This window comes from Sus scrofa, chromosome 6 (assembly GCF_000003025.6).
Source record: "Sus scrofa isolate TJ Tabasco breed Duroc chromosome 6, Sscrofa11.1, whole genome shotgun sequence".
Classification (NCBI taxonomy): domain Eukaryota; kingdom Metazoa; phylum Chordata; class Mammalia; order Artiodactyla; family Suidae; genus Sus; species Sus scrofa.
The window spans coordinates 55,970,360-55,993,989 of record NC_010448.4 but is presented as its reverse complement, the minus strand read 5'-3'; the positions used below and the strand labels follow the sequence as shown (position 1 = coordinate 55,993,989).

General features: G+C 60.2%; 2 protein-coding genes across 13 annotated transcripts; one reads left to right on the top strand and one right to left on the bottom strand.

The window, feature by feature from the left end:
* Nucleotides 850-18,362, top strand: CNOT3 (CCR4-NOT transcription complex subunit 3). 12 transcript variants are annotated; one of them, XR_002344772.1, is made up of 18 exons: nucleotides 850-2,941; nucleotides 7,311-7,385; nucleotides 7,498-7,565; nucleotides 7,825-7,899; nucleotides 8,032-8,121; nucleotides 8,341-8,469; nucleotides 8,568-8,663; nucleotides 9,767-9,986; nucleotides 10,071-10,204; nucleotides 10,654-10,710; nucleotides 11,896-12,286; nucleotides 12,387-12,510; nucleotides 13,254-13,452; nucleotides 15,032-15,131; nucleotides 15,225-15,423; nucleotides 15,702-15,917; nucleotides 16,521-16,646; nucleotides 17,988-18,362. XR_002344772.1 is itself a non-coding variant. In XM_013998753.2 (18 exons), exons 2-18 carry the CDS (start codon nucleotides 7,361-7,363, stop codon nucleotides 18,084-18,086), a joined length of 2,265 nt encoding a protein of 754 aa, XP_013854207.1. In that variant the 5' UTR covers nucleotides 850-2,941; nucleotides 7,311-7,360; the 3' UTR covers nucleotides 18,087-18,362. The 12 variants fall into 12 exon arrangements, 8 of the variants coding, with proteins under 8 accessions (XP_013854207.1, XP_013854206.1, XP_005664879.1 ...); XR_001309181.2 differs by having other exon boundaries at nucleotides 9,764-9,986; XR_002344771.1 differs by lacking the exon at nucleotides 17,988-18,362 and adding an exon at nucleotides 17,937-17,955 and having other exon boundaries at nucleotides 9,764-9,986.
* On the bottom strand, nucleotides 17,250-23,405 carry LENG1 (leukocyte receptor cluster member 1). The gene is made up of 4 exons (XM_003127415.5): nucleotides 23,188-23,405; nucleotides 21,903-22,082; nucleotides 19,397-19,659; nucleotides 17,250-18,615 (listed from the first exon to the last, which is right to left on the bottom strand). The coding sequence occupies exons 1-4, from the start codon at nucleotides 23,317-23,319 to the stop codon at nucleotides 18,399-18,401; spliced, it is 792 nt and encodes a 263-aa protein (XP_003127463.2). The 5' UTR covers nucleotides 23,320-23,405; the 3' UTR covers nucleotides 17,250-18,398.

Sequence of the window (23,630 nt, the reverse complement as noted above, 5' to 3'; positions counted from 1 at the left end):
AAACCCAAATCTTCATGGATACAGTCGGGTTCATTACCACTGAGCCATAACGGGAACTCCTAGGAGGTTCTTTCTAATGGCCAAATTACCCCAGGTCACACAGCTCATTCCCCAGGTTTATCCCTGAACTTTTAAATCAGCCTTGCTTAGAAGTGACCCACCTTTGGGAGTTCCCGTCGTGGCTCAGTGCTTACTGAACCTGCCTAGCATGCATGAGGATGCAGGTTCGATCCCTGGCCTCACTCAGTGGGCTAAGGATCCGGTGTTGCCGTGAGCTGTGGTGTAGGTCGCAGATGCGGCTCAGATCTGGCGTTGCTGTGGCGTGGCTGTGGTGTAGGCCAGCAGCTACAGCTCCGATTCGACCCCTAGCCTGAGAACCTCCATATGCTACAGGTACGGCCCTAAAAGACAAAAAAAAAAAAAAAAAAAAAAAAGTGACCACCTTTGCCGATCTCTGCCTATGCGTGTGCCAGGGAAGGGCAGTCTGTGCACAGCTCTTCAGAGTCCCCTTCTCCCCTGGCCAGAAGGAATCTAACAGGAGGCCAGGGACATGGAGGTGGGAGTCTCCAGAAGGAATCTGAGTCACCTGGCCCTACCGTTCTGCATACCCTTGGAGTTTTTCAAAGGTTAACATGCTTCAGAATTGCCTGGAAGGACTCTCGAACTGGGTTTCAGAGCCCAGAGTGTCTGACCAAGTTGGTCTATGGCGGGACTCAAAGCGGTGCATTTCTAACCACTTCCCAGGTGGTGGTGATGTTGCTGGATGCAGGGACCCTACTTTGAAAACCACTAGAAAATTCCCTACCAGATGAGCTGCGTGTTGGAATCAACTCCGGGGTCTTTAATCACTCATGTCTGGTTCCCTTCCCGAGAAACTCTGATGTAATCAGTCTAGGGCAAGGCCTGGGTATCTGGATTTTTTTTAAGCCCTCAGGTGATTCTCGTGTGCAGCTAAGTTCGTGAACAACTGCCCTGGGCCCTTGCTACTTAAAAAATGTGAACTGTGGGTATCAGCGTCACCTGGGAATCTGTTAGAACCGCAGAATCTGCACTTGACAAATCTCCCAGCGACTCCTGAGACATCTAAAAAGCACTGCTCCATCCAGAGACCACACTTTGAATAACAGGACTTTGCTGCATCACTAATAATCACCCAGGAAGTTTGTGAAAATGCAGATCCCTGGGCTTTATTCCCCAGGTCTGTGTGGGCCCAAGAACAGTGCATTTTTACAAGAATGGTCTGCCTGCAGTGGGCGACTCTGATGCAGGACCGCCCATGCATCTCCCTGGGATTTACCTCACTTTCCTCCACCTAAAGGAGATGAGCATGTCTGACTTGCCGTCTTGACTGTGTGACCCAGGGCAAACGCCTCCCGGATAGTAAAGCACCAGTACTTTGCAAGCCTCAACCGCAAGTCATTCCCCGTGTTCATCCGTGTGTTCATTCAATGCAAACGGTTGCCAAGCGCTGGGCATTCAAAAATCCGGAGGGGGCGTCTCAAATAACCACGAAAATGACGGTATACTTGCAAAAGTAGATTTTCATGAACAGTGCTCGTGAGCCATCAGCAAGGGAGGCCAGGGAGAGAAAACCACCGAGGTGAGGTCTGACCGGTGTTAGGAGACAACCGTGAAGGGGCACGGGGAATCTCATCTGTACCTTCTGCAGCGCCCTCACAGCGCCAAGCAAACGGAGGTGCAGAGGAGTTACTGTTCCACGGTCACGTCACCACTCAGGGGAAGAACAAAAACTATGCCTCCACAGCGCTTCCCAACCAGTTCAGCTATGCGTGGTGCCGGTGACTTGGGACATTGTCTTTGGCTTCCTTCCTTCTTTTTCTTCCTTCTTCTGAATCTCAGAGGCATGCCAAATACAGGCACCTGGAGAAGACACTGCGGCTGACAGGGACAGGCCTGGCCCGCCAGGACACAAGCGAGGCGGAAGGATGCACCCGGGTCCCAAGCCTGCCTGCTATGCCTGGTTTCACACGCCTTAGGAGCGGGTGCCGCCCACTCGCCACACTATTGGACACGTTGCGGTGAAAGATAACAGGGCCGTCGAAGGGGGAGGGGGTGGATCCTCTTGCCCGGCTCCTCCCTCTCGGCCCAGAGGCTGTCTCGATTGGCAGAAGACTTCAGCTTGGCCCCGGCTTTGAAAGCACCTGTCCGTCTCCCATTAGGTACGCGGCCTTTAACGCCCACTCTCCATGCCTTCCTCCGCTTTCCCCACCCACTTCCCGGACCAGCCAATGGTTTCTGGGCAGAATATTCCCCCACGGCCAATTGAAAACAGCTCCAAACTTGACGGACGACTTCCCGCCCTCAATCAGCCTAGCTCCTCCCCCCGACCAATTGGCTTAGGAGAGGGGGGCGGGTGTACCCAATCAGCACGACACAGGCCTCCGGATTGACGCACGAGTCCTCGCGCTGGCGTGTTGTGCCCTGAGGCGGGAGGAGGAGGAGGAGCGGGGAAGAAAACCTGAGCCAATCCTAGCAGCCTGCGCAGGAGGCCAATCGAACGCCGCGCCTTGGAGCGATCACCCAATCGGCGAGAGGGGGCCGGCCGCATCTCCGCCAAGAACCAATAAAGCGCGCCCGGGGGACAAGAGCGACGTGCGACCGGAGCAATGATAGGCCTATATTCAGGGCTCGGGGGCGGGTCGGCGCCAGAGACGAGAAGAGAGGAGGGGAGGCCTCCTCCGCCGCCGCCATCTTGGACCGGGCCCGGTCAGCTTCCGCGGAGCCATCGGCAGACGCCGCGGCCTCCCTTGAGCCCCGACCCCGTCGTCAGAACAACCCCGGGCCCACTTCCCCCCACCCCACTTCCGCTCCGCTCCGCTATCGCGATAGCGCCCGGGCCCGGGGCGCGAGAAAAAGGCGGCGGGCGCTCGCCTCCCCGCCTGTCGCGATAGGCTCCTCAGCGGCGGCGCCAGCTCCTGTGGTGAGAGCGTCAGGCTCGACTGGGCCGGACCCCTTCCCCTCCTCCCCCGGCGCCGTCGGCCGCCTCCCCCGCCGCCTCCCGCCCCTGCGACCCCGCCGCCTGTCGCGACATGGCCGCCCCCGTTCCCGCCCCGTGCGGCCCCGGCGCTCGCCGCCGCCCGGCGGTGCGCGGCCCCCGCCGCCGCTCCCTCCTCCACGCCCCTCGGCGGCGCCCGGGGGTCGTCCCGCGACCCCGGCCCCGCGCGGCGTCCGTGTCGGGCCCCCGTGGGGTGTGAGGGTGCGAGGTGCCGCCCCTCTCCGCGTCGGTATTGGCGCCTCGCTGGAAGGACAGGGGCGCCTCCGGGCGAGGCTGCCCCTTCGTGTGGTGTGGGGGCTGCGAGGACCCCTGCGAGGGCAGGGGCTCGCCCTTCCCGGGGCCAGGCTCCCCTCCCGCCGTGGCGGCCTCTCCTCTCTTTGGGGATGCGCTGGGGGACGAACTCCCTTGGAGTGAAGATGCCAGCTCCACGCGTCGGAGCCCCAGCCCAAGTTTCCGTCTCTGTGCTGACAAGTCCCACAGCCCAGGCTCTCGGCTCTGGGAGTCGGGACTGCCCTCGGCGTTACCTGCTTCTTCCGGCCTCCGCCTGACTCCCTGGGTCTGGGTATCCGCCTCTGGCTGGCTGCTTGTGAGCTGTCCTGGATCCAGACTCTGCCCGCTTTGGCTGTGGGTTTCCTCTCGATGTCACTTCCACCTCGAGGTCCCTGTGGTGCGGTTGTCGATGTCCCCTGGGTCTCAGGCACCTGGTCCTCTCTTGGTGGCATGTCCCAAGTTCCCGCTTTCTCCTCGTTGTTAATCTGCTGGGGGCAGCCGAGCGTCCCTGCCTCTCAGCTCAGGGGCTGTCACCTCCCCCAAGACGGATGCTCCTGCCCTTTTGGTACCGGTGTTTTGACACTCTCTGCCACTGCCTCACCGTGTAGGCTGTCACATCCCTCAGGCTGAAGCTTCAGCCCCAGCGTGGGAGCGTCATCTTTCCAGGGGGCAAGGATCCCACCCCCTCGGTGTTGGTCTTGGGCTCCTCCCTGTGGATGTGTGAGCTTCCCAGCACTGAAGAACCCTTGTGGTGGGAGTGGTTGTAGAACCGGGGCTCACGCCTCTCCGCACCCGCCCTGCTGGAACCCCCTAAGAGGGTCAGGCTCGTTTGATCTGAGGTGCCCACGCTGTGAGGTGTGGCGTTTTGGGGACTGGAGTCATGCCTTGTTTCCAGGGTAAGGAACCTTTCTCGGTGTCACCTCCTCCAGGGGTAAGGTTCCTGCCTTCGTTGGTATGGGCATTGGTCACTCTTGGCCTTGAGGTGTCCACGCCTTTCTGTGTGCCCCCCACGGAGGAGCTAAGGACCCTCTCAGGTGTTAGTGCCCAAGGGCTCATGCTTCAGCCTCCTGCTTGGGAGGCCCTACTGTGCGCGACCAGGCTTCTGCCCTCTTTCCTGAGGCACAGGTTTCTTGCTGGGGGCGAATTCCGGTGTAACCTTCCCAAGGGGGGGTTCCCAGCCCCCCACCATTGTATTGGGCCTTGCTGTGGGGAGATAACAGCCTTCACTTTCCAGAGTCTCAGATGCTCTGTGTGAAGCGACAGCTGCCTCCCAGGTTCGGGATGGCCTTCCGCCATCCCTTCCGGATAGGCCAGAGCCCTCGCCCCGCTCCAGGGCCCCGTCCAGGCAGGTGACAGCCCCGGATTAGGGACCGCCAGGACTAAGCTTTCTGCTCCTCCTCATCAGGCCTCCCTCCGTGTGGCAGTATCATCTACCCCGAGGTGAAGTGGGGGGCTCTTTGTTAGTTTCGGCCCCTCACTCTCTGGTGGTTGGCTCCTGCGGCCCTGGCGCGCTGCCCACCCTGCCCGCCCCCTAGTAGAGCCTCCTGAGTAGAGGGCATGTGTCTTCGTCTTGGACAGTCGTGCAGTTAAGTCTCCTGGACCAAGGTTCCCAGATTCCGTGGTGCTATTAGAGACCCTATGCAGTGAGAGCACCAGCTCCTCCCCCTGAGACGCGTGCCTGTCTCCGCGGGAGCCGGCCTGCCGTGGTTACCTTCCCTGGAGCATCTCGGACCCCCCTGGAGCCGCGGGCTCCCAGCCCTTTATGCTTGGGGCTCTTCTGTGAGGACACCTCCAGGTCAAGACTCAGGCTCCAGCTTCCTTTCTCTCTCCGCTCCTCTTGCTGTGGGGTTTTCCTTTCGGGAGAGGGTGTTGCCTCTGCGGCTGAGTCTCCTAACTACTGGGGTCGCCAGGCTGTCTAGGGCTAGGAGTACCCTGGCCCAGGATACGCGCCCTTCTCTGGAGGAGCAGGCTTCCCTGCGTAGGTAGTGTCTTCTCCCACTTTGAGCTTCTGTCTGAAACGTCACTTCCTGGACCAGGTAGGGCTCTTGTTCCCCTGCGTCCAACTCCTTCACGACTTTCTTTTGCCCACTCTGGGGGATATCAGCTCCTCTCCTGGGGCGGGTGTTCTGCCTGCTCAGTATGGGGACTTGGAATGAGCTCCCCCTTCCTAAGGCGTGGAGTGTAAACTGGGCATCCTCTCCACCTGGGCTGGAGCCCCTGCCCGTGCCCCAGCATTGGCCTCCTGTCTAACGCTTCTGTACCCGCCTCTCACCCTTGGGCTTTTCTACGTTAGGATGTTGGACCTGAGACGTCGCTGCACAGCTCAGTGTTGGGGACCGGCCCTCGTGTGAGAGCCTGTATCAAGGGCACTTGTCCCATCTCGCTTTGAGTCCCCTCAGCACACTTGTCTCTCGGATCCTTTTTCTGGCTGCTGCTCCTTCCTGGAGCTGGAATTTCCCCCGCTTGGGGTTGGGTCCCACCTTGGCATTTCAGCAAGTCCTGGGCTAAAGATGCTGCCACTGCTGCTTGGCCCTTTATGGAGGAGCTTCGTGCCCCCCCAAGTCATAGGTCTGCACCATGCAAAGTGGGTCCCTGTGGAGGATGCTGCCAGGAGGCTGAGGGGCCAGCCCTGTTGTCACTGTGAGCCTCTGTTTCCAAGGCATGTTCTCTGATACTCTGTCTCACCTGTAGCTACTAGCCATGTGCGATTTAAATTTTAACTAGTTAACATCAACGGTTTAAATTCCGTTCTTCTGCACTAGCCACGTTGTGAGCTTTCAGGCATTCAGTGGCACAGATGCGGGACAGGACAGGACTGTTCTTAAGATGTTCTCTTCCCCGTGGGTGGGGGTCCTCTCGGTAGGACTTCCCACTGGGTTGAGGGTCTTAGTCCTCCGTGGAGAGCTCTTTCTGCCTGGGCAGTTGGGGCTGCTCTGGGTGGGGCACCCTGCCCCAGGCCCTAGAGTGGACACTGCCCAGATCTTGGGGAGCTTTCCAGCAGAGGCCACCTCTCTGAGGAGCAGCCTCCTGTGGTGCAGGCCTAACCCTCCCTCCCCAAGGCTCTCCTGGTCTTGGTGTTGGGCCCTGAAGTGCAGCTTGCCCTGGGTGAGAGCTCCTGGTGACCTTTGATCTCGGTCCCCTCTGGGTCACGTGTGACTTCCTTTAGGATGAAGATGCCCTCTCGAAGCATCGGGTGCTTATCCAGTGCATCTGGCACGTCATTCTTTGTGCGCGCAGATGGCTCCCTCGCAGCTGAGGTCTGCTTTGACCCTCTCATCTTTGTAAGGTTCTCCTTTCCGGCCCTCTCTTGGGGATGCCTTCTGCCTTCAAATCTCTAGCCCTTTTTGGTAGCAGCCTCTTTGGGTTAGGATTGGTATCAGCCTCCTTTGGTTTAAGGACTCGTCTCTGGAATAAACTTCTTAGAGGTCAAGGCCCTCTTCCACTTGGGACCGAGCCCTATCTGCACGGGTGGGTTTAGCTTCCATCTCCTCCCATCGCACATGCCCTCTGTCCCTTACAGCTCATACACGCAGCATCAGGCTCTTCTTCATGGGGTGCAGAATGGTCTCTGTCTCCTGACTTGGCTGAGGAGTGACCCTTTCCTATGTTAGACTGGGTGCCTGACTCCTCTCTAGGAAGTGTGGTCTCTGGGTTTAATGCCTTCGTTCTTAGCAGTCGGCTGTGAGCGGGAGGACTTTTTTCTGCTCTGAAAAATCCTTGTGAGGGTCATCTGGGGAGGTAGTGCCTCCTGCTCTAGGAACTTTCCACTTCCTGGGTCAGAGGCACACAGAAAGTGTATCAACTTCCTCCTTTGCGTAAACTTCCAGGGTCCTGCCGTGAGCCGGACCCCGGGCTGGCCCGTCGGGGCAGCAGCCGCAGAACTGGACCCCGTCTCCGTCATCAGATAGCAAACACATCTTCCCTTCTCCATCCCCTGTGCCTGGCTGTTCTGACCTCATTCACGTGCCTGGGTTTGGACCCCCCCGGGTGTAACTGTGTCTTCCTCCCTGACCTCTCCCGGCAGCGTCCGTCTCCAAGGGAGTATGAAGAGAGCGCGTCCGTAGGGCTGGGAAGATGGCGGACAAGCGCAAACTCCAAGGTACTGGCTTGACCACCTGCCGCCGCCCGGCCATGTGCCCAGTCTCCTCAGAACCCTCTGGGTGCCTGCTGCCTTGGCAGGACGCTGACCGCCTTGCTTCCTCCCTGGCCAGGTGAGATTGATCGCTGCCTCAAGAAGGTGTCCGAGGGCGTGGAGCAGTTTGAAGATATTTGGCAGAAGGTACAGGGCTGGGGCCCTCGGCATCTGAGTGGGTCTCCAGGGAGGAGCGGAAAGGACGGTTCAGGACGTCTGGAATGGCAGCCCCAGAGACGGCCTGCACGTCCAGATGCCCAGGACCTCAGAGAAGCAGCTCGGAGATGGGCCGGGGGAGGGGGTCGTCGCCAGTGTCCCCGGACTGCGGAGAGAGGCGGGCTTCCTGCTGGAGTGGGCAGTGGGGCACCCAGAACCCCACTCAGGCCTGGATTCTCTCATCCCTCAGCTCCACAATGCAGCCAACGCAAACCAGAAAGAGAAGTATGAGGCTGACCTAAAGAAGGAGATTAAGAAGCTTCAAGTGAGGGCTGGGGCCTGGGCGCCCGTGTCCTGGGGGGCAGAAGGAAGGGAGAGGGTGGACTGCTGGGTCCCAGGGCGGGGGCGGGACTTGGCATTGGGGTCGTGAGGCCATCTGACTTGTTCGCACCTCCAGCGGCTGAGGGACCAGATCAAGACATGGGTGGCGTCCAACGAGATCAAGGACAAGAGGCAGCTGATAGACAACCGCAAGCTCATTGAGACGGTAGGAGCCCAGAGCCTGGTCCTGAGAGCTGGGGCGTGGCTGGATTCCCGGGTCCCCAGAGGTCCCCGAGAGGGTAAGGGCTCTGCACCTAGGGAGGGGAGCCGAAGGGCTGGGCGCCTGAGCGTGTGGCTCCCAGAGGCTCTGGTCTGAGTGTCTGCTGGCCCTGAGTCAGCTGCTCTCCCACCTACGGGAGCCCCCTGCCACCCTCGCTCCCCACAGCAAATGGAACGGTTCAAAGTTGTGGAGCGAGAGACCAAGACCAAAGCCTATAGCAAGGAGGGCCTGGGCCTGGCACAGAAGGTGGACCCTGCCCAGAAGGAGAAGGAGGAGGTTGGCCAGTGGCTCACAGTGAGTTGGGGTAGAGGAGGAGGTGACCTGGGGGCCCTGACCCCTAGGTGCATGAGAGGACCCTGGCTGACTGCCTGCCTTTCCCCTTCCTCCCCCAGAATACCATCGACACCCTGAACATGCAGGTGGACCAGTTTGAAAGTGAGGTGGAGTCGCTGTCGGTGCAGACACGCAAGAAGAAGGGCGACAAGGATGTGAGTGGGGGGACCCTGTGCCCAGAGGACAGAGATGGGCTGGCGAGCGGGAGAGGCCGGCAGCTGGGATCGGGGGTCAAGGGGCAGGATCGGGAGGGCTTAGCACCTGACTGAGGATGGCACAGGGCGCAGGTGAAGCAGTCTCAGTGTCCAGCCCGGGTGTCTGGGTGAGTGGCAGGGCCTCCAGAAGAGCAGTTTGGGGGAAGGTGCTGAGCTCTGCTTGCGTTGTAGAGGAAGAGAGACCCGAGCAACACCCACTGGGGCAGGGAGGTTAGGGGCCGCAGCTGGGCTCTCACGGCACCCCCAGGGCCAGGCCCAAGGGGAGACAGCGGGTGTGGACACGACGGGACATAGAGAAATGGGGTATGTGGTCTGAAGAGAAGAGTGGTCTGAGACAAAGCCAGGGGCCCCGACTGCAGAAACCTGGGATCGTAGGGTCTGAGTTGACCGGGGTAGTGCCAGGGGCAGAGCTGGGTCCTGGGGAGGCTGGGGGTGGGCAGTGTGCCAGAGGTGGGCGTCCGAAACTGAGGGGTCTGGGAACCGTGGGCTTGGAAGATAAGTCCTGGCAGAGAGGGCTTTGCAGCTGGGTCTGAGATGTCAAATCCTAAAGGGCACTGGGGTCTTGGGCAGGAGCCGGGGAGCCGGGCCTCTGAATCTGGGCTCCTCCTCAGGGTGCTCGAGCGGGTGTGGAAGGTCGTGGTGGTGACAGACGATCCAGACTGTCCGCAGGCGCCCCCCGCGGGCGAGTTGCCGTTAGCACTGTCAGAGGCAGACGGGGGCGGGGGGGTCTGTGATCCAGATGATGCTAGGAGTTGGGCGGTGGGCTCAGCAGAGAGGTGGGGGCTCCCGTCGAGAGGTGGGGGTGGTCAGGTGGGGGCCAGTAGGGCCGTGTTGCAGGGGAGGCACGGGGAGCCCTGGCTCTTTGAGAGGTTTCCAGGGATGGCTGGGGCGGGGGCGGGGGGAGTGGGGAGCAGGCGCTGGGCAGGGCTGGAGAGGAGCCTCTGCGTCTCCCCAGGGTCAGGGACTGAGGACGGGTTCTGTGGGGGCAGGAGGGGCTGGGCAGGCCCTGCTGCCCCTGAGCCTGGCCCTGGGCTCGCCAGCAGAAGCAGGACCGGATCGAGGGCCTGAAGCGGCACATCGAGAAGCACCGCTACCATGTGCGCATGCTGGAGACCATCCTGCGCATGCTGGACAACGACTCCATCCTGGTGGACGCCATCCGCAAGATCAAGGACGACGTGGAGTACTACGTCGACTCGTCCCAGGATCCCGACTTCGAGGAGAACGAGTTCCTCTACGACGACCTGGACCTCGAGGACATTCGTGAGGCCCGGGGCTGGCCTGGGGGTGCCGAGGGCCGGTGCTGAGGGGGGTCCAGCTGGCTCACACCCCCTCCCGCCCCCACAGCACAGGCGCTGGTCGCCACCTCCCCACCCAGCCACAGTCACATGGAGGATGAGATCTTCAACCAGTCAAGCAGCACGCCCACCTCCACCACCTCCAGCTCGCCCATCCCACCCAGCCCGGCCAACTGCACCACGGTGAGGCCTGGGTGGGTCTGCAAGCCCGGGGAGGGCACGGAGGGCCGGGGCTGAGGACTCTCGGAGACGCTCTGGAGGGAGGGATCCAGGCATCGGGTCTGGGCCCCACGGGCTGAAGATCCGGCTGGTTTAGGGCATTCGTGGGTCTGGGCGTGGAGCAGGGAGGCTGGTGCTCGGACAGCCTGGGAAGGGATCACGGGTCGGATTCCCTAAGGAGAGCAGCTTCCTGCATCCTCCAGAGGCTGGCGGGTGGTGCTGGGCCCTGAAAGACAGCACCCTAGAGAGCAGGGCTCAGGTGGGTTCCCAGTGAGAGGAAGGTCGGAGGCACTTGCGCAGCGCTGGGGCCAGGAGTTTGGTCAGCCGAGTTCGGGTCTGGGAGGCCCAGAGATCCGTGTCTCGTCAGGGCCCTGGAGTCACCCGGGTTTCTGACTGCACCTCTTGAACCTCAGGAAAACTCTGAAGATGACAAGAAGAGGGGACGCTCGACGGATAGTGAAGTCAGCCAGGTGGGTCCAGTGAGCGTCAGACACTGATGGGCACAGCGCTCACTCCTTTGCTGGCTCCCCAAGGCTGGGCTGTGAGGGGGCGCGGTGGGTCAGAAGGCAGTGCTGCCCTGGGTGTGGATGGGCACAGACAGGCGAGTGGCTGGTACTGTGGTCAGGAGGTGCTCCGGGAGGGACGCCTGCACTGTGCAGTGGAGGAAGAGGCAGCGTGACTCGGGCAAGTGGCGCTGGAGCTTGGAAGTGTGGGGAGGTGGGCCTGGCGTGAGCACAGGACCTCACCTGTGGTGCTGTGGGACCCGTGGCTGATGGACCAGCTCTGAGAAGGGACGGGTCTCAGGCTTGGGAGGGCGTGCTGGGCCTTGGCTGCGCTGATGGTGTGCGATCTTGAGAAGGGAAGGGCCCCCCAGAGTTTCTTTTCGCCTAGTGAACCCCATGAATTCTGCTCTCTCCCGGGACGGGAGCACACCTGCTGCACAGGAACGCTGTCCTGAGGCAGGAGGCACGTGGGCCTGAAACCCTGCTCTGGGCTCATAGGAGGACTGGTCCCCAAGGGGACCCTGAGGCAGGTGTTGACGAGGTTGGTGTGGGACCGGGCTGCGTGGTGCCAGGAAGGAATCGGTCACAGGTCCCGCTTGGTGCATAGTGAGCAAGGTGCCTGCAGGGCATCAGGATGCGTCCAGGAGGCGGGGGCACGGCAGCATGTGGTCTGGCTGAGAGGGACTGTCTGTCAGCAGTTCAGCCACAGGGGTGTCATGGGCACTGCTTTGTGGGGTGTTGCTCATCACCAGCCCCCCGAGTTGCTTCGATGACCCTTTAAGTGACGTGCAGAATTGCTGTCTGGTTTTCAGCCGTTCTGCCTTCTTCTGGGCTCTTTGTTCCGCCCAGCTGATCACACTCCGAGGGCCTTTTCACTTTTCCCACTGTTCTGCCTTCAGGCAGATGGGTTTCTCTTAGCCCCACGCTGGGTCTCAGGTCCCTGTGGGACGTCGTGGGGAGATGTCCAGGCAGGGCGTGGAAAGCTGGCTGCAGGCTAGAAAGGCCTGTGTTGTAAGCCTGAGGGGGCGGGGGAGCCTCAGGCAGCCAGGCCAGCGCTGAGGGTGGAGCCTCGTTCTTGGGAGGGGTGTACAGGAGGCCGGCTAAACCTGCTGACCCACTGGCTTCTCACACTCTTCTCTCCTCCACTTGCAGTCTCCAGCCAAAAACGGCTCCAAGCCTGTCCACAGCAACCAGCACCCTCAGTCCCCAGCCGTGCCGCCAAGCTACCCCTCCGGCCCCCCGCCTACCGCCTCTGCCCTGAGCACCACCCCTGGCAACAATGGGGCCCCTGCCCCAGCAGCACCCGCAAGTGCCCTGGGCCCCAAGGCCAGCCCAGCTCCCAGCCACAACTCGGGCACCCCTGCCCCCTATGCCCAGGCTGTGGCCCCGCCAGCCCCTAGTGGGCCCAGCACCGCCCAGCCACGACCCCCCAGCGTCCAGCCTGGTGGGGGAGGTGGAGGTGGCAGTGGAGGTGGCGGAGGCGGCGGCAGTAGTAATAACAGCAGTGGAGGTGGAGGTGCTGGCAAGCAGAATGGTGCCACCAGTAAGTCGGGGCGGGGGTGGGGTGGGGTGCGGGCAGCGGGGCGGGGGAGGGGTCCCCATAGTGGGTGAAAGCTCCTTTGACTCCTTCCTCCTCCCCCCAGGTTACAGCTCAGTGGTGGCAGACAGTCCAGCAGAGGTGGCTCTCAGCAGCAGTGGGGGCAACACCACCAGTAGCCAGGCTCTGGGCCCCCCCTCTGGCCCCCACAACCCACCTCCCAGCACCTCGTGAGTACCCGACTTCAGCGGGGTTGGGGACATGGGGCCTCGCGCAGTGTCACCACATCTTGCAGATATAGGCCCTCCCTTGCCAGTTGGGACTTGCCCGCCTGCTTAGGTGATGTGACCCCACTTCTTTCCAGTTGAGGTTCTGGACGCAGCTGCCCTCTGCTTTGCCCTAAAACACTCCTTGTCTAAGTGGGATTGTCCCTCACCCCCACCCATCAGGGACCTGCTGGAATGCTCTCTAGCCTGCCCTTTCCTGCAGTCCTCTCTGCCCTTCCACCTCCCCTTCCTGCATCCCGCCCCAGGCCTTCCTGCCGCCTTCTGAAGGCTCAGTGTCCACTTTGCAAAATGAAGGGTCCCAGTCGTCCTTCCCCAGTCACCTCTCCAGGTCCCAGGTCAGACCATCCTGTTTCCAGGAGCAGAACCCCGAGAGAGCCTAACCTCCTGTGCAGGACATGGGCACTGCCCCTCCACACCCTCCTCTGCGGGCCCCTCCAGAGGCCTGCTGTTTCCCAGGGCCATTCAGCCGTGTGGTCTCAGGGGCACCTGGAGAAGGCTCACCCCACCCTCATGGGGGTGTCTCAAAGAGCAGGTCCGCCTTCGCCCAGAGGGCTTCTCTCCGGGCTGTGTCCCTCAGCCGCCCCACTCCTGTGCCTTCTCCCTGCCCGACCACCCAGACCTGCCCATCGTCCATCCTGCCCCTGGGGCCCCCTCCTGAGTAGCCACCCCTGTGTACCCCTCCCCAGGAAGGAGCCCAGTGCAGCAGCTCCAACAGGCGCTGGGGGCGTGGCCCCAGGCTCAGGGAACAACTCCGGGGGTCCCAGCCTCCTGGTGCCACTACCTGTGAACCCCCCCAGCTCCCCGACGCCCAGCTTCAGCGAGGCCAAGGCAGCCAGCACCCTGCTCAATGGACCTCCGCAGTTCAGCGCCGCCCCGGAGATCAAGGTGGGCCCCTGGCGTCCGGGCATGCCCCTCGTGTCTCCGTGTCCTGGCCCTGTGCCTTCACTGAACCCCTTTGCAGTCCCCTCCCTCCGGTCTCTCCCTGCCATCTCCCCCTCCAGCCCTCGCTCTCTGTTGCTTTGGCGTCTCTCCTCTAGGCATACCTGCACCCTCACCCCATTTCTGGGCTCCTCGCCACCCCCTCCCCAGGCCCCCGTCTCTGTCCCCCCAGTTCTCTCCTTGCTTCTGACCGTACTTGCCTGCTCACTCTCCCGGTGTCCACTCTCAGCCCCCTCCGTCCAGCACGGCCTCTGTCCCCATTTCTCCTCGAGGGCGTTTCTTGACCCAACCCACTGTCCAGCTCACTGCCTGCATCCTTCCAAAAAACTGCTTAAGTCAAGGAGACACTCGACCTCTACTCTGATCCCCTTTGTGCCGGGTTAAGGTACCCACTTGCCACCCTCCACGCAGGGAGCAGAGCCGGGCCTGGACAGGGAGGGCAGGGAGTGCACAGAGGTGCACCTGACTTCACCGGGGGAGGCCACCCAGCTAGGGTGCCGGGTGGACTGGGCAGGTATCTAAGCCGGGACCTGAGCCAGGTCAGGTGGGGTCTCAGCGGCGGGAAGGGTGACAGGAGCTGCTGTCTTGCACAGGAGCCTGGGAGGGTCAACGGCCGCGCTCTACGTAGAGGCAGAGAGGAGGGCCCAGGCTGCGGGCTGGCTGCGAGGCCCGTCTCAGAGGGCAGCAGCCCTGCGGGCCAGTGTGTCTTACACTCAGTGCCCCAGGAGGGGTGAGAGGGCCCCTGGCAGGGTCCCAGCCTGCACAGCTGCCTCGTGAGCCTTCCTTCATCTGGAACATGCAGGGCATGGGCATGGGTCCCTCCCCCCACGTGGTGGGCTCTTGACCGTCATCCTCACAGGGCACTCAGAACCGCACCAGCCCCAGGGGCGCCCTCAGCCAGAGAGGTAGACAGGCCGCAGGGGACGCGGGCGCGGGCGCGCTTCTCCGGAGAAAGGGGGCAGTCCCTGACGCCACTGCTCCACGGACTGGGGCGAGTCGTGCTGGGCAGCCATGGGAAGGTTTGGAGTAGAGAAATGAACAGCTGAGTTTGACAAGGCACCTCTGAGGACAGGACAGGGGAGAGGAGGCCTGGCCGTGGAGGGCCCTCCGAGGGCGCTTTAGCGGCAGGACAGAGAAGCCGCTGCCTGAAGGACGAGGGCGCGGGGTGGAGAGGAGGTAAGGCCACGGCTGGCGGCCCCCATCAGCCAAGGCCGCGGGGCCACGTCCTAGTGGCCTGCATCGAGCAGCTGGCGGCGGGGCCCTGGCGTGTGGGCACGGAGAAGCAGGGCTGCCGCGGGGCCCTCCTCGGCGCGTTCCCGAGTGCAGCATGTCTTCCGGGTCATGCCGCGGGCCCGGCGCCCCTCCGCTGGGGCCCGGTTGCCTCCTCACTGCTAGGGCGCTGCTGTGGACGTCCTCTCGCACTAGGGGCCTCTGCTCCGCTAGAGCAGGCGAGGGCCAGGGCCGGTGAGGACCCAGTGTCAGTCCTCTGCCCTGACCTTAGGCCAGACACCTCTTCCCTCCCCAGGCTCCTGAGCCTCTGAGCTCCCTGAAGTCCATGGCCGAGCGGGCAGCCATCAGCTCCGGCATCGAGGACCCTGTGCCCACACTGCACCTGACGGAGCGAGGTGAGTGTCTGGGCGGTGGGTGGGCCAGTAAGGCGGGCTGCACAGACCAGCCTGACATTTGCCAGCCCCACCTCTGCCTTCTGCCCTCTGCAGACATCATCCTGAGCAGCACGTCAGCTCCCCCAGCCTCAGCCCAGCCTCCCCTGCAGCTCTCTGAGGTGAACATACCGCTGTCGCTGGGCGTGTGTCCACTGGGGCCTGTGCCCCTCACCAAGGAGCAGCTCTACCAGCAGGCCATGGAAGAGGCTGCCTGGCACCACATGCCCCACCCCTCAGACTCTGAGCGTATCCGGTGAGGGGCCGCAGAGGGGGCTGGGGGCTGGGACCCGAGTCTGAGGGAGGAGGCTGCAGTTGGAGGTCTCATCCCCGTCCTAGAGACTAGGTGAAGCTTCTGGGCACTGCTCTGGGGCTCTGCACAGGCGGCGGGGACCGAGGCTTTGAATGCCTGGTGACTCGGGGCCAAGATGCTCCCTTGGACCCGCGAGGGGATGCAAGGAGGCCGGGTCCTGCCTGCCTGTGTGACAGCAGGGGCCGCCAGGCAGTGGCGCTGAGCTTCCTGTTCCCCCACAGGCAGTACCTCCCCCGGAACCCCTGCCCAACACCCCCCTACCACCACCAGATGCCACCCCCACACTCGGACACTGTGGAGTTCTACCAGCGCCTGTCGACCGAGACGCTCTTCTTCATCTTCTACTATCTGGAGGTACAGCAGGGCCCCCGGGGCAGCCTCAGGCCCCCCGGCTTCGCCGCCACCGCCGCCGTCCCCCCTCGGGCTGGAGGGGTGAGGTGGGTGCCCCACTGCGGCCGCCGGGACCGCACCCCTTCCCCATTCCCCAGTCCTGGGCCCCTCCGACCCCACCCTGCCCCTGCCCCCCTCAGCACTGAGCTGTCAGGCCTGCTGAGGCCGAGGGCTGGGCCGAGCAGCCGGGGAGCTCAGCACCGCTCCTGCTTGCCTGCTGGCACAGCCCACGGTGCCTGCCCTCTCAGTCTCGGCTGTGCAGGGCCGCTGCTCACGGGCACGTTCTCAGGCCTCCCTGGAGACCCCTAGGGAATAGTCCAACCTCTGCGTGACCCCTGCGAGTTACGACTGACCCCCACCCTCAGCCCACTTTGGGAAAGTTTCTAAACCGCTTCCTCTCAACTCATCACGATTAGTTTCTCTTTCTTCTCAAAGCTTCTCTGGAAGCAATTTCCACCTCCTGTCTCATTTTCCTTCTCCTGACCAGCATTGGTATGTCTTGTGCCCCAGCCCATCTCCACTCGGATTGTCCAGCCCAACCTCGGTCTGTGGCGGGGCCTGGGGTCAGCCCTGTTGCCCTGCCCTGTCCCCCTGGCCCCTTCCAGTTTGGAGACCCCCCCCTGATCCCCGGGTCCCCCTTCCTTCCCCAGGGCACGAAGGCGCAGTACCTGGCAGCCAAGGCCCTGAAGAAGCAGTCATGGCGATTCCACACCAAGTACATGATGTGGTTCCAGAGGCACGAGGAGCCCAAGACCATCACTGACGAGTTTGAGCAGGTGAGGGCCCCTGCCTGTGCCCCGTCCACTCTGCTCCCCGCTCCACACGCAGGCTAGCAGCCCCGCCTCCCTCCGCTGCCACCTCCTTCTACCAGCGCTGGCCCTCAGGCCGTGTGCGCTGCCTGGGACACTGCTCTCTTTCTTCCCCGCCCGGCCGCCTCCTGGGCAGCCCAGAGGGCCTCGCCTCTATGTCCCCTCAGAGGAGCCTGCCCCCCGCTGCACACAGCCCACACCTCTGCCTGGCCCCCGGCACGGTGCGGGGGGCTGGTGTCTCCCACCCGAGACGGGGGAGTGCCCTGCACGGGGACCTTCACCGGCCGGTCCCAGCCCTGGCCCCCAGCAGAGCAGGGGCTGGGCACTCCCGGAGGAGGAAGCTCTCTAAAATGTTCTCGTAATTGATGGGAACCTCCCCTCCTTCCTGCAAAACCCTGGAGCCAGACTCCTTGGGCTTGAACCCAGCTCTAGCTGGTGTTTGGGAACCACTCACTTGAACACCTGTCTCCATTTCCTTATCTGTAAAAACGGGGTAATAGGACCTACCTTTACACGGTTGTGATTAAATGAGTTGCTAACATGTAAGTACTTCACGGTGCCTGCTATGTAGTGTCGTGGGCGTTTGGTACTTTATTTCACCTGGGCCTGCCTGGTGGTGGTCCACAGTGGCGTTCCCTCCACACCTCTCCCCGCTGCTGAGCACTGGCCAAGGCCCCTGTCCTCAGGGGACTCGGTCCCCTCCTCACGGCGCTTTCAGGTTCTTGGAAGTGTTTCCACCACCCACTCAGAACCAGCCCCTTCCCACCGTGTCTTCTCCCCCACTAACCACAGCCCTCCTGCCCCCTCCTCGTTTGGTCCAAAGTAATCCTCTCAGCGTGTCTCTAGGCATCAGTCCTTCAGAAGCTCCCGCACCACCACTGTCCCCAGTAAAACCTTGGTCCTGGCCGCGTGCCTGGATGTAGGCTCCAGCCAGGCCTGTTGGTCCTCAAGGCCGGGGCAGTGGTCTGAGGCTTCTGTGAAGACCAAACCCCAGGACACACAGCACACACGCAGCGCCTGTCAGGCCTCCAAAGCCACAGCCATCTCGAGGTGCACAGGTGCCCAGGGCCGAGGCCCGGCTCTGACCCCTGACCGCTGTGCCTTCCTCCGTTTCCTCTGAAGCAGGCGTGATAACGTTTCCTACCTGCCAAGAGCCCTGAGAGGGTGGAGTGAGATGGCGTGTGCGTGCGGGCAGGCGGCCTGCTGCCTGGCACGTCCACGGCCCTGAGACCTGTCCCCTGTGTCGGTCCAACCCAGATCCCCGAGCGCCTCCTGGGCCACTCACTGACCGCCTTCTCCCCCGGCCAGGGCACCTACATCTACTTTGACTACGAGAAGTGGGGCCAGCGGAAGAAGGAAGGCTTCACCTTTGAGTACCGCTACCTGGAGGACCGGGACCTCCAGTGACACCGGCCCCTTCCTCCACCCCCTCCCCCCGCATGCTGATCCCCCTGCCCAGGTGAGGGCCCTGCCCTGGAAGACTGGGGGGGAGGCCCCAGGCCCCGGGGCAGCCCCCTCCCCCAGGAAGCAGGGAGGGGGCCGGGAGGTGTTCTCTACCTCTCAGCCCCACCCTGGGGGCCCGGGGGCGAGGGCTGCCCCCTCCTCCCCTCCCCAGTGAGGGACATTTTTTGGTAAACCTATTTTCATTTTGGAAAATATTTATGAATAAATAGTTTTATATGACGGCTGGCAGCAGCGGCCTCTCCTCTACCCCCTCAGTCAGTGAGCAGGGGGGAGTTCCTGCCTGCGGGGGCGCCGGGCCAGCTGGGGGTTGAACTGGGAGTTGTACCGCCTCTGCCGCTCATCCACCTCTTCTTCCGGCCGATGCTCCTGGGCTGCTGTGCCTCTGACCCGGGCCAGCAGGGCCTCTGCCCGCGCCCTCTCAGCTGCTTCACGCCGGAGACGTTCAGCTCGAAGCCGGTCCAGGGATGGGGGTCTGGGAGGAGAGGAGAGTTGGTTCAGGAAGCCGGAGGTCCTGGAAGGCCCCACCCTCCCCCAGCTGCCTCTGCGAGGGAACTGCCACTTGGGAGCTCCTGCAGCTATCCCAGTGTCAGGTCACGAGGCAGAGAGAGGAAGCGGGTGCTAGGAGCAGGGAGCTGCCCTGGCCGCCCTCCAGGCGACTCCTCCACCCTACCAAGCTCTGCGACCCCGAGCACCCGCCCTCCACCTCTTCCTCCGTAGAGCAGAGGTCCCTGTACCTGATCTACCTAGGGGTCTGGCAGCTGAAAGACACAAACCTGCTTTTACTCTAGCGCCATGGTTCTCAAACCCCGGTCTCAACTCTGTTACGATCATGTAACACGACATGGAAACAGGAATGTCCAGTTTCGGCCGCACGCATAGACGTCCTGGGTCAGGGCTCAAACCCGAACCACAGCAGTGACCCAAGCCACTGCAGGGACAACACTGGGTCCTCAACCCACTGAGCCACAAGGGAACCCAAAACTAAAAAGTTAACACAAACATCTATTCCACTAGCCATCAGAGAGCAGTGGCATCTTGTCGTGTCACGTAGCCTTTAGAAATCCCAAGAACAAGAGTGAAAACGTGAAAAATGGGCTTGATTTTGCAGACCCTGAAGGGGTGTCAAGACTCCCAGTAGCCCTGGACCACATGTTGAGAACACCTCACTAGCCCCAGCCCGAGACTGAGGATTGCAGCACCCTCCTGTCCCAGCCATGTGGCCATGGCCAAGCCTCAGGGCCCAAGCTCCTTACTCTGTGGGCCATTGTTTCACAGGAGGCTCCTTCTCCTTTCCGCTGTGACTGCTGTCGTCACGACTCTGCTTTCTCTTCTTCCCCAAGTGCTTCTGCATCTCCCGCAGAGGGTCCAGGCGGTTCTTGATCTTCTCATCTCGTCCGGCACCAGGCGATGGGGTCCCCTGCCCTGGGGGGAGCTGGTACCAAGGGGGCTGGGTCTGGGCTTCTGCTGCACTCTGGCCCAGGTATGTCAAGATGCCCAGAGCTTTCTCTTGCCTCTCCTGAGGGGGACAGGAAATACGGAAATGAGAATGCCCAGTGTATCTCCTCTTGGAGAGCCCTGGAGAGAACACACCCAAGGCTCCTGAGAAGGCAGAACCAGACAATCAGGCAGCAGGGCCTGTCGAGGTGCTGGGGACACAACTGGCCAGTATATGTGCGGCTCCTGCCCTCGAGCACCGTGACAGCTTCATCACCAAGAAGCCCAGGAAACGGGGGCACAGGGTGGAGCTGCTTTAGGTTAGGGCGGCAACTTTGGGGACCTAACTGAAGAAAAATCTGGGAAAAGCAAGCAAGGCAGAGGCGGGTGGCAGGGGCAGCAAGCTCAGAGTCCGATGGGAGATCCCTGAGGGCTGACGACGGAGGATGTGGTTTACACTTTTAAATCTCCTTACCCAGACACCTGTGGCCAGTTAATCTTTGACAGGAGGCAAGACTATAAAATGGGAAGAAGACAGTGTCTTCAGCAAGTGCTGCTGGGAAAACTGGACGGCTGCATGTAAATCAATGAAACAGAAACACCCTCACACCAGGCACAAAAATTCAAAATGGCTTAAGGACTTAAACAAAAGTCACCATCAAACTCCTAGGAGAGAACACAGGCAAGACAGTCTCTGACATCAACCTACAAATGTTTTCTTAGGTCCACCTTCAAAAGCAATAAAGACAAAAACCAATGGGACCTAATCAAACTTAAAGGCTTTTGCACAGCAAAGGAAACCATAAAAAAAAAAAAAAAAAAGACAACCTACAGAATGGGAGAAAGCAGTTTCAAACAATGCAACTGACAAGGGCTTAATCTCTAAAATAATTCGAACAATTCATACAACTCTAGAGCAAAAAACCCAACCCATCTGAAAAATGGGCAGAAGACCTGAATAGAAACTTCTCTAAAGGAGACACACAGATGGCCAACAGGCACATGAAACAATGCTCAGCATCACTAATTATTAGGAAAACGCAAATCAAAACTACTCTGAGGTGCCACCTCACACTGTTCAGAATGGCCATAATTAGGAAATCTACAAACAAATGCTGGAGAGGGTGTGGAGAAAGGGGTACCCTCCTACACGTAAATCAGTCCAACCACTGTGGAAAGCAGTAGGGAGGTACCTCAGAAAACCAGATATAGTAGTACGGTATGACCCAGCAATCCCACTCTTGGGCATATATTCAGACAAACTTTCACTGAAAAAGACACACGCACCTGTATGTTCACTGCACCACTATTCACAACAGCCAAGACGTGGAAACAATCTAAATGTCCATCCACAGACAATGGATGAAGAAGACGTAGCACATATGCACAATGGAATACTACTCAGCCATAAAAAAGAACAAAATAATGCTATTTGCAGCAACATGGATGGAACAAGAGACTCTCATACTAAGTGAAGTAAATCAGAAAGAGAAAAACAAATGCCATACATTATCACTTATATCTGGAATCTAATACGTGGCACAAATGAACCTTTCTACAGAAAAGAAACAAACTCATGGACTTGGAGAAGAGACTTGTTGCCAAGGGAGTGGGAGTGGAGAGAGAATGAGATCCTGCCGCACAGCACAGGGAACTATGTCTAGTCACTTGTGCTGGAACATGACGGAGGATAATGTGAGAAAAAGAATGTATATATATATGTACACACACATGTATATATGTTTAACTGGGTCACTTTACTGAAAAGCAGAAATTGACAGAACATTGTAAATCAACTATAATTTTAAAAATTTAAAAAAAAATAAAATCAAAGCTCCTTAACACTCCCCAGATATCTATACATCTGGACACCAGGTTAGAGACCTGACAGGTTTGTACTTAGCACCCCGACAGTAACCAACTTCTCTTGACTGCTATGTTTCAGTACTCTTCTTTTTTATTTTAAGGCCGCACCCTTAGCATATGGAAGTTCCCAGGCTAGGGGTCTTCCCACATTGCCTACGCCACAGCCGCAGCAATGGGGGATCCAAGCCGCGTCTGCGACCCAGACTACAGCTCACAGCAACAACGGACCCTTAACCCACTGAGCGAGGCCAAGGATGGAACCCACATCCTCATGGATCCTGGTCGGGTTCGTTAACTGATGAGCCACAAAGGGACTTCCTCATTACTCTTAAGAGTTCTCTAAATTAGCTATATGATTCCTTCTGTGTCCCTAAATACCCCTCAGTCACACCTGAAAGCAAGGTGCTCCCCCAGCCCCAGCTCCATCCATGACTGATGGAGAGGGCAGGACCAACTTACTTTCTCTTGTCGCTTCTCTTCTTCGTACTCTTTATTGCCTCTGCTCAAGCCTTTCCCTTCCTCTAGCAGCTCCCGAAACAGATCCACAGGGCCAGACCTTGGGGCTCCTGCTTCTGCTGCTTCAAGCGCAGGCAGTGAGTTCTGATGCCTAGCTTTCTTCCGCAGGAATTCCGTGCGGGCCTGGGGGAAAAGAAAGTTACAGGCAGAATATTCAGAACCTAGATGTGATTCAAGGAACAGTGAATCTAGTGCCAACCACAGACGGGGGCTGTAAGGAAGGGAGCAGAGGCACTCGGAGCCAGGAAAGGCACCTGCCCCAGCTTCGAGAAAAGGTGGAGAAATAAGGCAATATCTGGGTTTGCAAGCTACCTTTCAAACAGAAAACCAGAGGGATTCCGAATTTCCAGTGACACAATAAAAACAGCTATTAATGGAGTTCCCTTGTGACGCAGCGGGTTAAGGACCCCGCCTTGTCACTGCAGCAGCTCAAGTCGCTGCTAAGGCTCAGGTTCAGTCCCTGGCCTGGGAACTCCCACATGCGGTGGGCACTGCCAAAAAAAAACAAACAGAAAAACCGCTATGAAGGCAACCAAAACATGTATTAGAACAGGTGATCTGAATTCCAGGTTGGGCTTCGAGTCACTATCCCCGGTTGGTTTGCAATTTCTAGTGATAAATGAGAATTTTAAAAGCCCTAACTATCCCCCAGCCAGTGCTGACCACCAAATTAGCTAAAGGACTGGAAGTGAGGTGTAAATCAAACAGGTGAGGAGTTACAAAGACTGCCTCTGGTGTTTCTGTGTGGCCGGCAGTGCAGGCAAAGGGCTCGCCCGATAAAACTGAATTGCCTTGTTCCACTGTCATTTCGCTGTGGCCTCCTCTCTGAAGGCATCTCACCCCTCTGCAAAATAGAAATGATAGCGCCTCCTCTAAGAATGAACGGTGCTTGAGATATTTTGCAAGTCAAGCGTTCTGCAGCAGGCGCTCACTAAATGGGGACTTTGCGCAGGCAAACTGAAAAGTAGCCCGGGTTTCCTTGAACTACTCAGGGCTTCGTTTTTTCATGAGCTCCTACTATGGCCTCGAGAAGTACAGGAGCGGGGGAAGAGCAAGAGCGGCGAGAGTTCAAGGAGAGCTAATCAAAGCACTAGGAGAAGATACTTCCAAAGCACCCAGCCCCAAATTCCCCACGGTGTGCCCTGCGCCTGCGCGCCGCACCGCTTCCGGTCCCTCCCGAGGAGCCTGCGCGCTCAGCCCCGGAGCCCCGGCCGGGCTCGGTGCTTACCTCTTGCTGAGCGAGAAGCACCCTCCGCTCACGCTCTTTCTCTTCCTCCCGGGCTTGGGCCTCGTCACGCCGCACGCGGGCCACATTGTCCTTGTTCCGGACGTGCCAGCTCTTCTTGGGTAGGATATTCATGGCGCCGTAGCTGTCCGCGAACTGGCAGGCCCGCCTCCTAGCACTTCCGATTGGCAGGAGGATGGCCCCTCCCTGTTGTTTCTGCCTCGGTCACGGATTGGTCCTAGACTACTTGGCACGCCCCCCCGGGTCCGTAGCAAAGGCTGATTGGCTGAGACCCCCACCTCCCATCGCGGAGCATCGCGCGTGCGGTCGCCCAGCGACGGCCTCTCCTGAAGATCCCGAGTCCATCACAAGTGTCCCCGCCCTGACGCTGCCGAACGCAGCCGCTGATTGGCTGACACGCCCACCAGGTGTTCTCGAGGAAATGC

Bases quoted from the DNA above. Each gene is read 5' to 3' on its own strand.
- CNOT3 (XM_013998750.2), top strand. From the start codon at position 7,361: ATGGCGGACAAGCGCAAACTCCAAG. The intron at 7,900-8,031 runs GTGAGGGCTGGG...TCGCACCTCCAG, and splicing joins AGGAGATTAAGAAGCTTCAA to CGGCTGAGGGACCAGATCAA. The intron at 15,835-16,520 runs GTACAGCAGGGC...TTCCTTCCCCAG, and splicing joins TCATCTTCTACTATCTGGAG to GGCACGAAGGCGCAGTACCT.
- LENG1 (XM_003127415.5), bottom strand. From the start codon at position 23,319: ATGAATATCCTACCCAAGAAGAGCTGGCACGTCCGGAACAAGGACAAT. The intron at 22,083-23,187 runs GTAAGCACCGAG...CTTTTCCCCCAG, and splicing joins TGCTTCTCGCTCAGCAAGAG to GCCCGCACGGAATTCCTGCG. The intron at 18,616-19,396 runs GTAAGGAGCTTG...CTCTCCTCCCAG, and splicing joins GTGAAACAATGGCCCACAGA to ACCCCCATCCCTGGACCGGC.